The sequence below is a fragment of the Sus scrofa genome, chromosome 6, assembly GCF_000003025.6.
Source record: "Sus scrofa isolate TJ Tabasco breed Duroc chromosome 6, Sscrofa11.1, whole genome shotgun sequence".
In the NCBI taxonomy this organism is placed as follows: Eukaryota; Metazoa; Chordata; class Mammalia; order Artiodactyla; family Suidae; genus Sus; species Sus scrofa.
Window position 1 is genome coordinate 19076222 of NC_010448.4, and position 16511 is coordinate 19092732.

General features: G+C 56.9%; 1 protein-coding gene across 1 annotated transcript in view; it reads left to right on the top strand.

The window, feature by feature from the left end:
• Positions 1-16511, top strand: part of CPNE2 (copine 2) — a 49317-nt gene that overhangs the window by 29427 nt on the left and 3379 nt on the right. The window contains exons 10-14 of the mRNA XM_021093901.1: positions 483-542; positions 2296-2429; positions 4645-4699; positions 8971-9022; positions 10419-10552. Of these exons, the coding sequence (XP_020949560.1) occupies positions 483-542; positions 2296-2429; positions 4645-4699; positions 8971-9022; positions 10419-10552 (435 nt within the window). The remainder of the gene's footprint in view (positions 1-482; positions 543-2295; positions 2430-4644; positions 4700-8970; positions 9023-10418; positions 10553-16511) is intronic.

A 16511-nucleotide genomic window follows, 5' to 3' on the forward strand; every position in this document is an offset into this window, starting at 1 on the left:
CAATAGCCTTTGCCAAAAGGAGGCAAAGACCATCCAGTGTTTTAGCGGCTTTATTAATTTCCAGCAGAAGGCCTTGAGCCCGAGGCCTGGCCCCTCTCTGTTCAAAGTCAAGGTCAGTCAGGGCTGCAGAGGCTCAAGGACCAAATGGTGACAAATTGAGGCTTTCTCTGTCCTATAATTGGCAGGCATGATTGACACTGGACCCTGTGGCACGTGCGTGTGCCTGTGCCTGTGTGTGTGTGTGTGTGTGTGTGTGTGTGTGTCCCACCTTTTGGGAACTGTTGCTCCGAGTGTTTTGTTATAGAGAGATTTGGTTTGTGTTGTAATCAGATCGGGTCTGTCTGCCTTTTATGGTCTCCTTGACCCCTGTCAGGGCACCGAGCAACGTCTCCTCTGAGGTCGTTTGTGAGAGCGTGGCCACGGGAGGGCACCTGCCCTCGGGCACAGGGCGGGGGCCCGCTGACCCCTCTGATTCCTTCCAGATAAACCGGGACTACTCCTTCCTGGACTACATCCTGGGAGGCTGCCAGCTCATGTTCACGGTAAGGCTCACCCCGCCCCCACCTCCCCACCCCAGTATGGAGCCTCCCTAAGGGCCTGGGCCACAGCAGCCGCAGGAGGGACTGGGGACAGATTTCAGGAAGGACATCCCCAGGGCAAGGTGAACGTGGCCCAGAAGAGAGGGTAGAGGTGGATGGGCCTGAGTCAGGGTTTAGCTGCCATCAGCCTGGCTGCCCAGTCTTGACTGCCACTGGCTACACTTCTTCAGATGGAAAAAAGCCCAGTTTCTCCCCGCTTCCCTCCCTGCCTCATCTGCTGCCCCCTCCTTGCTCCCTCGGCTCAGTCTGCACTGATCCTCGCTGTCCCACCAGCACACCAGGCTCTGCTCTGTCGTCAGGCTTTGCATCTGCTATTCTCTGCTCCTGGGATGCTCTTTCCCAGAATCTTCTCGCAGCTGCTGCCCTGCCATCCTGGGGGCTGTGACATAGGGGTCACCTCTGTCATTTCTCCTGGTTTATTATCTTCAGGGCAATTGCCACTTTTGACATTTTCTTAAGTATTTCTCGCTCACCCCTGTCCCCCGAGCAACTGTGAGTATCCCATTGTTTTGTTTCCCCCGCCCTCAGTGCATCACTCAGTGCCTGGCACGGGGCAGGTGCTCAGTGAATATTCATTGGAAAATGAATTGTCACTCTGCCTGTGGCCTGGAGCGTGTGCTCCACAGACTTGTCCTGAACCTCCCCCGAAGGGAAGCCTCAGGCCCAGGGGAGAAGCTGCTGGGGCCCCATACTTTGCCTGCCTCCCAGCTCTCTGCCACCACTTCTGGATCCCATGGGGGCTGGAAGGCAGCTGCAGGACTGCAAGGAGGCAGGGGATTGGCCTTGACCGCTCACCCCACTGGTCACCATTACGCCCCACCCCCACCCCCAATCCCTTGCAGAGAAGCCAGACCCTACTATTCCTCCTGTGTGTGTGTGTGTGTGTGTGTGTGTGTGTGTGTTCACCCAGAAAGTGACACTGAGCACCTCCTGTGTGTTAGACTCCAAACTGTGCCTCTGCAGGGATCCCTCCATCCTGACCAAGTCCTCAGGTGGCCGTGTCATCCCCTGGGGCCCTCTCCTAAGCCTTCCCCGCTCCTCTGTGCTGCCCTGCAGAGGCTAGAATTACCTTGGGGCTGAGGAGCAGGTGGAGCGTGGTATCCTGCCCACCTCTCACCCCCGGTCTCTTTGCCCAGCCCTGGACCTGGCTCCCGGGCCTGGTGTCTTCCTGCAGTGAGCACCAGTCTGACTGGGAAGGGGGCCACTGCCCAGCCAGGCAGCCCAGGTCCTGGTGCCCTTTGCTAGATGGGGCAGTGGGGCGATGGCTTCACGTGAGCGTCAGGTGTCTGGGACAGCTTCAGTGGGGCAGTGGCTTCTGAGTTGGGTCTGAAAATTGGAGGAAAATTAGACCTGGCTCTTCAGGTTGAGAGACCCTCATGAATGAAGGCTTGGAAGTGGGAGCAGATGAGGGTGTGGGTAGGGACAGTGGGGGAGAAAAGGAATTTGGGGCTCTAAGTTAACTTTATATCATATCTGGGCAAAACAGATGTTATACGTGGACAGTAGGGAGCCACAGACAGCATTAGAGCTGAAGGAGTAATAGTTTATAGGTTTCAGACTATCTCATGGGAGGGCGGGTCAGGACTGGGGGATGAGAGGGCTTCCCATGTCCCATCAGCCTCTCTCTGTTCCTTGGGTGTGAGTTAGGGAGCTGAGGTCTCTGGCTACACCGGTTGGCCCTTTCCCCGCTCTGCAGGTTGGCATAGACTTCACAGCCTCCAATGGAAATCCCCTTGATCCCTCCTCTTTGCACTATATCAACCCCATGGGCACCAACGAGTATTTGTCGGCCATCTGGGCTGTTGGACAAATCATTCAGGACTATGACAGGTAAGCTTGGGCTCCATCCATCCTAGGAAGCTCAGCTTGTCAAGGCTAAAAGGGACCCAGAGATCGTCAAATCTAGGAGTGGCCAGAACATGGAGTTAATGCCCCTTCCTATACCCTTGGCAGACATTGCTAATCAACTGCTGATCTCTTACCTATTGAGCCCAGATCCACACTGAGACCCTTCTCCACACAGTACACCAAGCAACCAATAAGAAAATGAGTCAGGATAGAAAATGAAACTTGTTTGCTATAGCTGCAGCCTCTGCCATTAGAGCTGGGGAAATACAGGCCTAGGGTGTGGATAGAGAATTTATCCAATGGCTCACAGATTGGGGAACTGGAACCCAAACATTTGATTCCTATAGCTGCCACCTAATGGCTTAGAAGTCCCACTCCTCTTGGGATCTTCAGAGTAACAGCCAGCCCGTGCGGGTCCTCTTCCCATGACCGAGCTTCCTGGAGATCTTTGGGTTCAGGGCGCAGTGGCCAGTCAGTGAAGAAGAGCTGTACAGAGAGTGTGGCCCCTGCCAGGATGGGTCAGATGCGAAGTCGAGAGGGCCTTGGAGGGTCCAGAAGTCACTTGAGGGTTGTGGCATCATTGTCACAGATGGTGCTTGTTGGGACCTCCTGGTCAGAGGGTGGACTGACCAGGAGGCCAACACATGGGGAGCTGGGGAGAAAGGAGCAGGTCTCAGAGATCTGACAGGAGCAAGAGCAGACCCAGGAATCCTGTGTGTACTTGGCCTTGAGAGAGGCAGCCTGCGGACCAGCTCCTGACTCCTAAGGGGTGGCTGTGATCCCAGGCCACATTAAGAGAGGTACAGCCTGCAGAGCAAGGGAGGCGGGAGTTCCCACCTGCTTGGTCAGGTGGAGGAGCCTGCTCTTGCCACTCCAGAGAGCCTTGCATCCAGCTGGCCACTCAACCCCTTGGCTGAGCCTTCTCACGGGCATTCAGATGGAACTGGACACCCGGCCCACTCCTATCCCTCTCGCCCTCTTCCCCATCCCAGGGAGAGGCACCACCACTCCAAAAACCCTTCACCTCCTTTCTTTGCCTCATCTCCCTCATCATTCCTTCAGGGAATCCTCTCGAAGCATATGCTTGAATCCAGCCTCTCCTCCCACCCTCACTGCTGCTGGCCCGTTTGAGCCACCATGGCCACCATGGCCTCCTGCCCACAGCATTTCCGAAGCCACCTCACTGGTCTCCCTGCTTCTGTCCCAGCCCCTGACAGTTTGTCCACAGCCAGAGGATTCTTCAATAAATACATGTCGAATGAATGAGCTCGTGAGACACGGTCCCTGCCCTCAGGGAGTTTCCACTCCAGGAGGAAGACAGGGATGAAATCCCTGGAGTTGCAAGAGCATTTTATCTGTGAGGCAGGAGCTATAGGAGCACCAAAGAGAGAGGCATTCTGGGGTCTCAGGAAAACCCACAGAGAGAAGGGACCATTTGAATTGGGCCTTAGAGGATGAATAGGAGTTCACCACAGGGAACAGATTGGGGAGAGGTATTTCAAGAAAGGGTGCAACAGGATTGAAGTTGCAGCGTGAGGATGCCCTGTATGTTTGGTGAAGAGTGAGTAGCCGGTGGCCAGGGCTGGGGGAGTGGGGAACAGGGGAGGGCAGGCCAAGATAAAACTAGGCTCTAGGGCTAGATGATGAAGGATCTTGAGTGTCAGTCCAGTGTTCTCATTTTAGGAGTATTTTTCTCAGCCATAAAAGGGAGGTCAAGAGACAGCCAGTACAACAGCAGAAACTGACAGAACATTGTAAGTCAACTACACTTCAATAATGACAATAGTACATATACATTCAACTGCCCTTTGTATCAAGCAAAAAAAAAAAGAGAGACAGCCAATACATTTCACTCACAACATGACTGTGGTTTAATGGTTGACAAGGTCCCAGTTTGAGAAGGATTTAGAAGCTGTACTCAGGCGCACTGGTTAAAAGTGCTGTAGTTGATGAGCAATGTCTGCCGTAGGTGTAGCTGGGGGTCAAGCGTCTTATTCACCAGGTACCCAGAGGTGGGTTAGTGCAGTGGATCATTCAAACAGAGCTCTTTCTTGAGGTGATAAGTTTTTTCCTTTTGTCCATGGAGGTGGGCAAGGCAGAGTGGCCCAGCCTTGGGTGGGGGTTGGGAGGGTGAGTGTGGGCAGATGAGGCCGCTGTCTGGTTGTCTCACAGTGTTCTGTCTCCTCTCTCTGATTAGTGACAAGATGTTTCCAGCTTTGGGCTTTGGGGCGCAGTTACCCCCAGACTGGAAGGTAAGTGACGCCAGACTGTTTCCTTCTGCTGAGATGGGATTTGTGTGCATGGCGTCGCCAGGATGTGCTTTTGAAAGGTCGGGCTGGGGCCCAGCTGCCCTGCCTTCCTGCGTTTACACTCATTTCTCAGCCTGAACGTCATGCAGGCAGTGGGGCTAGACCAAGGAACAAGTTATGACATCTGCCTCCTGGTACCCAGGTCGGAAGGGAAGATGCCAGATTTGGCAAATAAAAATACAGGATACCCATGTTTAAGTGTGTCCTAAGTACTGCCTGGGAATACTTATACTGAAGAATTATCCATTGTTTACCTAAAAGCCAGATGTCACTGGATGTCCTCTACTCTGTCTGGCAACTCTAAAGACAGGCAGTGACATCTGTGCCGAGCTGGGGCAGCGCTTCCCAGAGCAGAGCCCTAACCTGGCCTAGGGCATCAGGTACCTGGAGGAGATGAGGTCTCCAAGAGGGGAAGGGAAAATGGGAGTTTGCAGAGGGGCTTGAGGCGGCAATGGAGTGTTCAGGGCCGGGAGGACAGCCTGTGTGAAGCCTGGGAGGCAGGGGCAGGGTGAGTTGGAGGAACCGAGAGAAGGTGGGCAGGATGGAGAGAGAGAGAGAGAGGTGGCAGGGAGGTGGGGAGCCAGCCCTGCAGCGAACAGTGTGGTGGGCCTACGTGGCGTGCTGTTGGCATTTTTGACTGCTGAGTGGGATCTGGCTGGGGTGATGGAGGGGCAAGCTGGAAAGAAGGGGCGATGTCCCTTACAGGTGAAAACATGGAGGCTCAATGACTTGCCCAAGGTCACGTTCATAACAGGGAGCCTGGATTCCGACTGGGCAGGTGGCCTCGCGAGTCTGTTCTCAGAATCTGCTAGCTCTCTGATGAGAAGCCTGGGGGTGGGGGCACAGAGGGCTCCTAAAGCTGCAGGTCTGTCTCAGCCAGCGCCCCCTCTTGTCTGCCCTGCTGTACCGCATGCTGCTGTTCTCAGAGTGAGCATTCCCCTCCCACCCTCTCAGGGGAGGATGATTTTCACCGAGAATTTCAGGGAGCAGCTCTGTGGCCTGCTGGCCATCATATGGGATGGAGCAGCATCCTGTGGGACCAGAGCTGTGCCTCTGGGCAGACACGGTGATGCCACTGGAGGCAGGGTGAGCTGGTGCGGCCAGGCCCAGCAGGAGCCCGTTGCTAGGACACCAGGCAGCTTTCAGAGGACTCTGGCTGAATGAAATGTTTTCTTGCACAGAAGCCTTGTTGGAAATGTCACGGGGCAGCTTTGGGGAGTCTGGGGCCTGGTCAGGCTGGAGTGCCCGGTGCTGCCAGGAGGGAGGCCAGAGGGAAGCTTGGCGAGAGCAGATGCTCCATCCCGCGTCCCCTTCCTGTCTTAGTGAAGCCTGCCAGGCCTGGCCCCGCCCCACCCCTACTTTGCCTTAGGCTCTAGCTGACCTCGCCCTGCCACGTGAACCTGCTTCAGGTCGCTCCCACCTCGGGCCCTTTGCGTGCAGTCTTCCCCTGGCCTTTTGCCCCCTCGCTGACTTCCCTGAGCCAAGTCAGCCGCTCTGAAGCAGGGGACCACTCCCACTGGGAGGACGTCCCTGAGTGAGCATGCCCGGCCCTGTCCTCAAAAACTTTGTGGTCACTCTGGATGTGTTGGTTTGCATTTTGTCTCCCTCCACGGCTCAGTGCTCAGGGAGGGCACTAGGTCTCCTTCTCGCCGTGCCCTAGTGCCTGGCACACGCGCTGGGCAGTACATGACTGTTGACAGTACAGCTGGGGCCCAGTGGCCTGAGCAGACAGGAGTGTTGCTTTGCTGAGTGTGGGAAGTTGGAAGGGGCTCGAAGGAGTGTGTGATAGGACTGCCTGCCCTTGGGACCTGTTCCTCCCTGGGCCCGGGCTGGGCGAGCCCCAGGAGGACCCCCGTCCCAGGTCGGGGCTGAGGGACTCGGGAAGCATTGGCCCTTCAAAATGAGTCAGAGAGGGATCAGGCAGAGGATGATCTGCGCAAAGCTCTGGGCGGGAAGGGCCCAGTTTATAACGTTCCTCCCTCTGCAGATGGGGAAACCGAGGCTCAGCTGGTCACTCTGACATCCCTGCAGCTCTCTCTTCCCCCCTACCCACCGCCCTGCCGCTCCTAGGACCAGAGGGAACAGCATCTTAAGGAACTTACTGACCTCGGGTGGGTGGGGCCTGGCCAAGCAGGGTGAAAGAGACCATTGTCAGAAGGCGGCAGGGGGGCCCAGGACAAAGATCTGTGGCGGCCAGTCCCCAGGGGCCCCTAATCGGCTTGGGGTGGCCTCCAGGAAGCTTGTCATGTTTGTTGGCATTTCTTAGGCAAAGCAGGGCAGCAAGTGTGGGAGGGGGCAGGGCTGCCTCCAGCAGCATGAAGTCTTGTCCCCCAGATCGGGTCCTGGTTCTGTGGTGGCTCACTTGTGTGACCTGGGCCCTCTCTGAACCTCAGTTTTTCCACCTGGGAAATGGAGCTGCTGGGTGGAGTGGGTGAGCTGAGAGGCCTCCTGGGCGAATGAATGGTGACCTCTCACAGCCTCCACCCACCTGACCATCAAAAAAGAGAAAGAAAGAGCGGGGAATGAAGAATTTGGTCGAGAAAGCAGAATATTAATCCATCTCTATCAGGAGGGGGCTTTTCCCCCTTGGTCTCTAAAATCTCCTGAAATCTGATTTTGCAGGAAATCGGCCCAAGGGAGGCCTGTTTCCCTGGCAACCACTTTCCTCTCTCAGCCCCCTTTGTACAAGCCCCCTCCTTAATCTCTGTAGAGGCTCAGGAGGTTTCCATGGCAACAAGGACCTCCAGCCCCCATACCTGGAGCCCAGAATCGGGACAGGGTGCAGAGGGCCCCAGGGCAGGAACAGGGCCCACGAGGGACATAGGGAGTGGCTCCACGGCAGGCACTTAGGGCTGAGGGAACAAAGAACAGAGAAGCCTATTCCCCTCGATGGGGAGGGGTCCTCTCCTCGGCTCCCCGGCACAAGGCAGTGCCGAGGACTCCGCTGCTGAGCCCTTCCCCTCATGGCCCAGAGGGGCTCCTCAAGGCCCGGGTCCAAACCCCTTTACCTGGCTTGAGGGGCCTGGGTCTCAGGCCTGTTCTGCGGGCTTCCCCTCTCTGAGCCTCAGTTTGTTTACTTGTCAAATGCGGACGTTGGATGTGGTAGGGCCTTCCAGCACCCCCGTGGTCACGTCTTGGAGCCGAGGGGCCCGTCTGGGATTGTTTGTGCCGGGACTGAAGCGCTCCTCCCGTGGCTGAGGGGGGAGGGGCACCACTTCACCCTCCTCCTCAAAGTCCTCGGGAGCAGGACACCTCCTGAACACGGGTTCAGGTGTTGCGAGCTCAGGAGGCAGCCTGACTTCAGTTTTAGTCCCAGCTTTCCCCTTCAGTAAATGGGAGAGTGTGAGAACATTCTAGGCCATTCTCTGTCTCAGTTTCACATCTGAAAAATGGGGTAATTGCAGGCCTTTCTCCTTTGGATTGTGAGGAGGGAGTGAGGGGAGGCCTGCACTGTGCTGAACACGGGGGGCTGTGGCACACAGCTCCCGGGGCAGGGGCTGAGCGTGGATGGTGGCTGTGAGGCAGCCGGGGAGGGAGGTCCCCCATCTGAGCTCCAGCCTCGTCCGAGGCCCCAGCTCCTGCGGCCACTACAGTCTGACCTGAAGCCCCAAATGGCGTCTGGTTATGGGTCCCTCGGTGCTCCGGTTGTGTGCGGGCTGCAGCATCCGGGAGGGTGGGGGGTCCGCTTTTGATGTTTCCCCCGCCGCTCCAGCCCCCTTATGCTTCCCAATCCCCCAGTCCCGCTCTGAGCGGGTTGGCAGCTGAGTCCCAGTCTGGCTCGCTGGCATAAAGTGGGCTCCCTCCCAAGCACTCGTGCTTATTAGTAAGATGGGCCCTAAGAAGTTAGAGCCCCACCACTGATAGCGGGTACAAAGGGGCTCTCCAACTGCTCCTTGAACCCGCCACCCTCAGGTGGTGTCCCTGCCCTCTGCAGGGACTCTGTGGGGCAAGGAGGCATAGACAGCCCTGACCCCTAGAAGAGGTGGGTGATGCAGAAAGATCTCAGGTTCCTCTCTCATGGAAATGGGGTGGTTGGGCCCCTCTGTGAGACCCCGCAGAGGTGAAAGCAGATGCAGGGGTATCAATAGCCTTGACCTGGGTGGGGCAGCAAAGAGCCAGCTTCCTTCAGAGGAGCCTTGGCCTGGCCCGGGGTGCGCCTGGGTCCCGGTGTAGCGCCAGGAGGCTGCCAGCTCATTGTATTTTCTGCATTTCAGGTCTCCCATGAGTTTGCCATCAACTTCAACCCTACCAACCCCTTCTGCTCAGGTGAGTGTCATCTGCCCTGAGTTTACGCCAGGACTGGCCAGCTCCCTGGGGCGAAGGTGGGAGGATCACAGGCTTCTGTCCTTTTGCCCCCTGCCCTTCCCCTCAGCGAAGACAGGTGGGGAGGAACCGCAGTTCGGGGTCAGGTGGCCCTGGATTCAAGGCCAGCTGCTGCCCTTTCCTGGCTGTGTGACCTTGGTGGGATCACTGCACCCCGCGGGGCCTTTGCCTCTTCGCCTGCCCAGTGAGCTCCGATACCTGCTCGGGTGATCAGATGAAAACTGGGGGAGTGTTGACAGGAAGCCTTGTGCAGATGCGGAGGAGGTGAAGGCAGCACACTGCACACTTAATGGCCTCTCACCTCCTTCCCAATCCCCCGCTGGGAGGGCCCAGCCCTGTCTTGCCCCAGCTTCCCCACAGGGCCTTGGCACCCCAGGATGGAGCGTGGCCTGGGGCAGGGGGAGGGGCAGGCAGCCCGTGTGAAGTCTGTGCTCACCCTGCCCCTGCCCTGAGGATTTCTGAGCCTCCCAGAGTCAGTTAAGAACTAGTGAAGGAGTTCCCGGTGTGGCTCAGGAGGTTACGAACCTGGCTAGTATCCATGAGGATGTGGGTTCTATCCCCAGCACTCGCTCAGTGAGTTAAGGATCTGGCTTTGTTGTGAGCTTCAGCATAGGTCACGGATGCAGTTTGGATCCCATGTTGCTGTGGCTGTGGTGTAGGCTGGAAGCTGCAGCTCTAAGTCAACCCCTAGCCTAGGAATGGCCCTAAAAAGACAGACCAAAAGAAAAAAAAAAAAAAAAGTGAAGGAGAAGGGGCTCCAGGTGGATGGAGGGTGGTCCTTACTACCATGAGACCTTTTAGCCTAGGACTTGCTTTGGGTGTGGCATCTGCCTTTCCTGGGTAGTTCTGAAGCTGGGTCAGGTTTGTACTTGCAAGGGAAATGCTTCAAGTAGCCAATTTGGGGACGATACTGTGACTCAGAAGCTCTGTCCTGCTGGGGTCTGAGCGGTTTGGAGCAGGTCTGTAGAGACGTTTTATCCAAGTCAGATTGGTCAACCTCATCCTTGGCCAGAGGGCTCTGGGACAGGACCACAGGGCAGGGGGCCATTCTTAGGCTTATGATGATGGCTGTATAGAGCTCCTACTGTGCGCAGGGATGTGTAGGCATCTCAGTGCCCCTACAACCCTGCTAAGAAGTGGCAAAGGTGGGATTAGAATTCAGGTCAGACTCCACGTTCAGGGCTTTTTATATCACCCTGGCCCTGCCCTCTGAGACCTTCCAGTCTCACAGGGCCCAGACTGGCCATGGCTGGCGCTTCAGGGTGGTCAGCAGTTGGGACAGAGGCAGGTGCAGGGTCAGGGAGGACCCGGCTGATCTAGAGTCTTCTCCCCGAGGCAGGCGTGGACGGCATCGCCCAGGCATACTCGGCTTGCCTGCCCCACATCCGCTTCTACGGTCCCACCAATTTCTCTCCTATCATCAACCATGTGGCGCGGTTTGCGGCCCAGGCCACACAGCAGAAGACAGCCACGGTAAGTGGACCACTGGCGTGGACGTATCAAGATAGGGCTGGCACAGGCTCGGCCCTCCTGGCCAGTCAGAGATCTGTCTTTCCTACCGCGCCCACCCAGGGGGCTTGTGAGCTGGGTCTCATGCCCCCGCCCCCGTTCTAAAATCCTGGGTAAACCCTGCCTCTCTGCACCTGGATTTACCTGCAGGTATGCTAAGGGGCTTGGAGCGAGCTCAACTCGGTGGGTCTGGCTTCCTGGGGCGCAGGCTTGGGGAAGATGCAGCGATTCTGTTCATTCACTTGTGCTGAGTAGGAAATAGGGCTGTGATTAATGGGAATGGTCTCCCAGGGCAGAGGGAAACCAGCAGACAGCCTTAAAGCTGACCAGCTGGGCCACCTGGTTCCCATTAGAGCCACTCCAACCTCATGCTGAGGGCTTTGGAACTGTCTGGCCGGGGTCTGGCATTCAGTGATAAGGCTTAGCCCGGCCTAAAGCTGCCAGGGCAGCTGTGTGACATCTGGAATATATGGCAAAGGGCTGTCCTGGGCATCTGCATCCTTGGTCCTGTCCCTCCCCCACCCTCCAGCTGCAGGCCGTGTTGGGGTTACAAAGGGTCACCTTTGCCCTCCTCCCCTGCCATCCACCAGGACCTGCAACATGAGTGGTGTTCTCCTCCCACTGTGCCAGGGCTGCTGCCACAAGTAGGCTGGGCCAAGGCTGAGAATCCAGTACCTAGCCCTGGGGCAGTGGGACCTGCACAGCGACTGAAACGTGGCTCCTGACCAGGGCCCTGGGACATGGCCACAGCCCCCGCCCCTCTCCAGGCTCCTCCTCTGAAAAGAAAGGGTTCCTGCTAAAGTCCCTTCCTCATTGCCTTTCCCACTCTGCCTTTGAAATACTTGCCTGAATTCGCAGACTTCCCCATAGCCATGGCCACTGTCAGCTGTCACGGGACACCACAGCTGCCTCTCCGCCTTCTTGCCCCTGTTACTCATTCTCCTGCTGGGGGGGTCCTTTCGTCTGCACACAGCAGGTCCTGCCACTCCCTGCCTTCTACCCTCCAGCCCTGCACCCCATCCTTCACTGATGACTATTCCAGCACCGGCCTGTTCCTGTCCCTCAAAGACATCAAGCTTGTCCCCCCCACAGAGCCTTTGCCCTGTCATCTACTCTCTTTGCCTGACGGCTTCCAGCCATCCCTCACTGGCCCCTCGAATGCCACCCCCCGCTGCCTTCCTTGACTACCCCCCTGAAGCTTGGTTTACCCCCGTCCTGACTCTGATGACAGCGGCACCATCTCCTTCACATACTCTGCGAGTTTTGTGCATCGTGTGTCTCCCCACTGGAGTCTCAGCCCCACGGGGCCAGGCTGTGTGTTGTCTGATTCACTTGCCGGCAGGAGCTTGTGCTCCGGGAATGGATAGATTAAAGCCTCTGTTGTGTGGGCCCCGCTGTGAGCTATGCACTGCGCAAAGAGCTGGGAGGAGGCGACTTAGCCAGGGCTTCACCCGAAGGGAAAGGAACCTGGTCCCAGCGGGACTGCCCCGAGGAGGGAGATGCCTGCTTGGTCACTGTGTAGGTGGGAGGTTGGCTTCCTGGAACCAGCGGCAAAGCTGAAAGAGGGGACGTGATGAGAGAGGAGAGGACGCAGCACCTAGTCTGAGTGTTTGGGAGGCAGCAGAGGGCCTGTAGAGAAGGGGCCTTGGGGGTCAGCCCATGAGGGTTTGAATCCAGCTCCAGCCCTTTCCTCACTGTGTGACCTGGGTTAACCACCTAACCTCCCTGAGCCTCAGTTTCTTCGCTGGTGCGTTGGGAATACCAATAGGCCCTACTTCGAGGGGGTGGGGTTAGGATTCAATGAGATAACACAACAGCTGGCATCCAACAACCTGAGGCTGAGAAAGGACAGGCTGCAGGGGGTCCTAGAAAGAGCCCCCCGGGCAGAGGGAACGGCAGACGCCGGGGACATACAGGAGGTGTGTGATACCGGCTCAAAGGAAGGTGGCCCTGGTCGTTTCTGCTTTAGGGAACATGACTTGCTCTAGTCCTGGCCTTGGTGGTGGCAGCTGAGAGCCTGCAACAAGTCTCTTCCTGCTCTGAGCCTATTTCCTTTATGAAATGGGAGAAGTAAGGCCCCCCTGAATGGGACAACAACTCGGGGGACCTGGGAGCTGCTTTTTCAGAATTCCTGGGGCACAGGGCTATAACTGGCTGGAGAGGGTAGAGGGCCAGGCAGCCCCTCAGCTTGCATACCTTTTGGACGTCTGCTGCCAGCCAGGCCGCAGTCCTGCCCAGCCTCTTACTCTGCTGAACCAGCTTTCAAAGGCATGACAGAAAGACCTGCATTCTTGGTTAAGGGAAAAAATATGGGGCGGAGCTGGAATGAAGCCCATTGTTCCCCCAGGGCTCTTTCACCTGCCAAGCTAGGGCAGGGCTGCCAGGAAATGAGGTCCTGGGGAGAAGGGCCCTATGCCTGCTGGATCCTTGGTTGGGGCGGGGGGGGGGGGGCTTGGGCCCCAGGGACTGCGAGCAGTGTGTCTTTGTGTGCTGGCCAACAGCGCGAGGCCTGCGCCCACACCCCAGAGGGAAGAACTTGGCTTTTTCTCTGAGCAAGTTCTAATCTTGACCAGTCCTAATCCTTGCGATACCCCAGGCACTTTCATCATGACCAGGTCCCCCCAGCCTGAGAAGGCAGCCTTCCCCTGGCTTTCTTACCCTGGAGGAGTCACCCACCCCAGCCGTGTGACCTTGGGCCAGCATCTCTGGGCTGCAGGAGGCAGGCCAGGGGCCTCTTTTGGCTCCTCCCCCTCTGATGTCCAAGAAGCTACAGCTGCTTCTCTACCTCCCACCTTTACTCCATCCCACATCTCATTGTGCCCTGAAGGTGGGACTGCCTGATGGTTCAGCCTCAAGCTCTGGAGGCCCATCGACCTGGTTCAAACCCCAGCTCTCCTCCCTGGCTGTGTGACCCAGAACTGGTTGCTTAAGTTCTCTGAACTTAAGTTTTCTCACCTTTATGGTGGGGATGATGGAACAGTTCTAGCCTAATAGCATTGCGAGGATTCAGCCAGATTGGAATTGCTCAGCATAGCGCCTGGCACACAATAGGCACACAGTGGGCAGGTGAATCTTCTGAGGACACCTCTTGGGCTGGCATTTGGTGATGCCGAGCACACTGAGGTCCAAACCAAAAGGAAATAATTTGTAGATTACCTGACGCTTTTGGGAAACACTTGGTGTGGCTTCACCCTCCCTGTCCCCGGCACATGCATGCCCACCTACGAACAGCAAATGAAGAGCAGGTGGTGGAAGCATCTCTAGGCAGGCCCATGCTCTCCCGTTCATTCTCACAGGTCATCTCCACAGAGTATGTTTCTGTGCAGCACTGGGGAGACCATGCTGCAGCGGCCATGGCCTCTGCCCTTCTAGGGCCTGTGGTCTGGTGGGGAGTCAGGCCAGGAAGCAGCAGCTGTGATGCCAGCTGATTAACCTGTGATGATGGAAGTACACGATTATAAAGATGGTACCTAACTCGGAGGGCTCAGGGTAGGCTTCCCGGAAAAGTGACGTCGGAGCTGAGACTTGGAGAGCTTAAGAGTCAGTCTCATGAAGCTGGTGTGTGTGTGCATGTTTGTCCCAGGCAGAGGGAAGAGCACAGGCAAAGGCATGGAGGCATGGTGTGTGATGGACCTGAAGGAAGAGGTGTGGGAGAAGGGGCAGATGAGGTGGAAAAGTTAGGCCAACTCCCACAGATCCCTTCGAAGCCAGTGAGGAGTCACTGAAAGGTATTGAGAGGTTTGGGTGGGACCAGGGGCCTCCTGTTGTAGGGCCTCATCCTTCCTTCTGCTCTGACCTGTATGACCTGGGCCTTCCCATCTATGGCCCATTGCTCATTGGCCTCCTGAGTAACTAGTGTCTTAGTGGAGGGGGAGCTGGGAAGCAGTCATTACCTTAGGAATTCTCCCCTACTCCCCAGGCCCCTGAGCAGCCAACTTCTCAAAAATAAGCCAGGAATGAGTGTAGCTTCCCTGGACTCTGCCTGGAACTGTTGTGGTCAAGTTAATTTCTTATAAATCAAATTGCATGTTGAATGTGTTAGAGGAAGTGGCTATTTAGGGCTCTAGAAGAACCTCTGGGGAAAAGGAAGAGATACTCCATCCTTGAAATGTATGGGGAATTTGGGTTTGGGGTTCGACCTGACAGCGATTAGCTGTGTTGGTGGAGCATGACAGGGTGCCAGGCCGTGTGATGAGGAAGGTACAAGGGGAGGGGCTGCCCTGAGTTGCTCTCAGGGTACAGGGGGAGAGGCGTGTCCAGAGGGCCCCCCCCCCCACACACACACAAGGGTTGATCACTGGCAGTGGAAGCAGAGCCGGGGGCTGGGACGAGCCCTCACATTGGCTTGGGATGGACGAGGAGGCGCTCAGGTCTGAGCTGTGGCCCGGGAGGGTACACCAGGCAGAAGGAAGTAAACCAGGAAAGGGACAGAGTGGGGAAAGCTTGGGATAGCTAGCTCAGGACTGTCTGCGGGGACAGCAGAGCCCTTCCACCTCCACCTGCCGATTCTACCCTTCCTTTGCCCCTTGCACAGCCCCCGCCCCTCCATCTGATCTGGCTTGGGGATGGGATCATGGGCCCCTGGGCTCCTGGCTAAACTCTTTTCGCCTGGGATGGGCGTGAAGCGCAGGATTGTCAGCTGTACTTTCAATGCCAAGGCTGGTCCAGGCTGCTTCCCGCGCAGGTCCAGCTGCGCAGAAGCTAAGGCCAGGCACAGGAGAGTGGCATGGTGGTGAGCTGGCACGTAGGAGTGAGGGTTAAGGTCCAGTGCCATGCCTCTCTGTTCCTGCCTGGGCTGCCTGGACACCCAAAGCCTTCTGACACTGGGCTGCTGGGGAGAGGGCAGAAAGCTTCTCCCTGCCACAACTACTGGTCATTGATGCCACTGTGGAAAGAGCCCCATTTCTGGCATTAGCCAGGCTTGGGTTTCTATCTGGACTACGCCACTCCCTGGCTGTGAGTCCTTTTTCTCTCTTTTTAAATGGGTGCCTCTGCGGCATATGGAAATTCCTGGGCCAGGGAGTGAATCCGAGCCATAGCCCAGACCTACACTGCAGCTGCAGTAGCACTGGATCCTTTAACCCACTGCACTGGGCCAGGGATCAAACCCATGCCTCCACAGTGACCTGAACCACTGCAGTCAGATTCTTAACCCACTGCACCATAGCAGTAACTCCTGGCTATGAGTTCTTGCAGGTCAGTGAACCTCTCTGTCTCCCCATCTCTAAAAGGGGAATCCCCATGTGAGGGTGACAGGGAGCATGTGGTGACCGTGACTGTGTGTTAGCACAGACTTCCTCACCTCATCAGTTGGTGCCTGCAGCTCTGCAGGAACCCAGGTCCTCGCTTCACTCACCTCCCTGGGGAAGAAGGCTGCAGGGCTGAGAGAGACCCAGGCGTGCGTGCTCCAAGTCACCTAATGTTAGTACGTGGCTGGTTGTAAGGGGAGAGGCAAGAGGGCCATGTGGGGAGGAGAATGGCACACCGCTGTCTGAGCTGGAAGGGGCTTGGAGACCAGTTCCACCTGCTGAGTGGTGAGGCCGGTGGCCCAAGGCCAAGCATTCTTTTCTGTCCTCACCTCCAGGCCTCTCATTGCCTTCCTTCCTGCCAGCTTAGTGCCCCCAGAAATATTGCCCTGGACAGTTTTTGGTAGGATGGAACTGGGGCTAGAGGGTCACTTAGCGATGGGGTGCCGGGATGATGGAGGGCTGTGAGGGGACAAGGGTCTGTGTGCTTATAAGGTGCCCCCCAACCCCAGACACAGGGGCTGGTAGCAGCAGCCCTCCACTGCAGGGATTCAGGCTGCCATCTCCATAGCAACAGGTATCCATTCCCAGCTAAGTGCTTTGTCTCTTAAAGGCACAGTGCAGGAGGAATTGGATTATTCCTATAGGGGTTTTGGGGGTTAGGATGATGGGGTCGG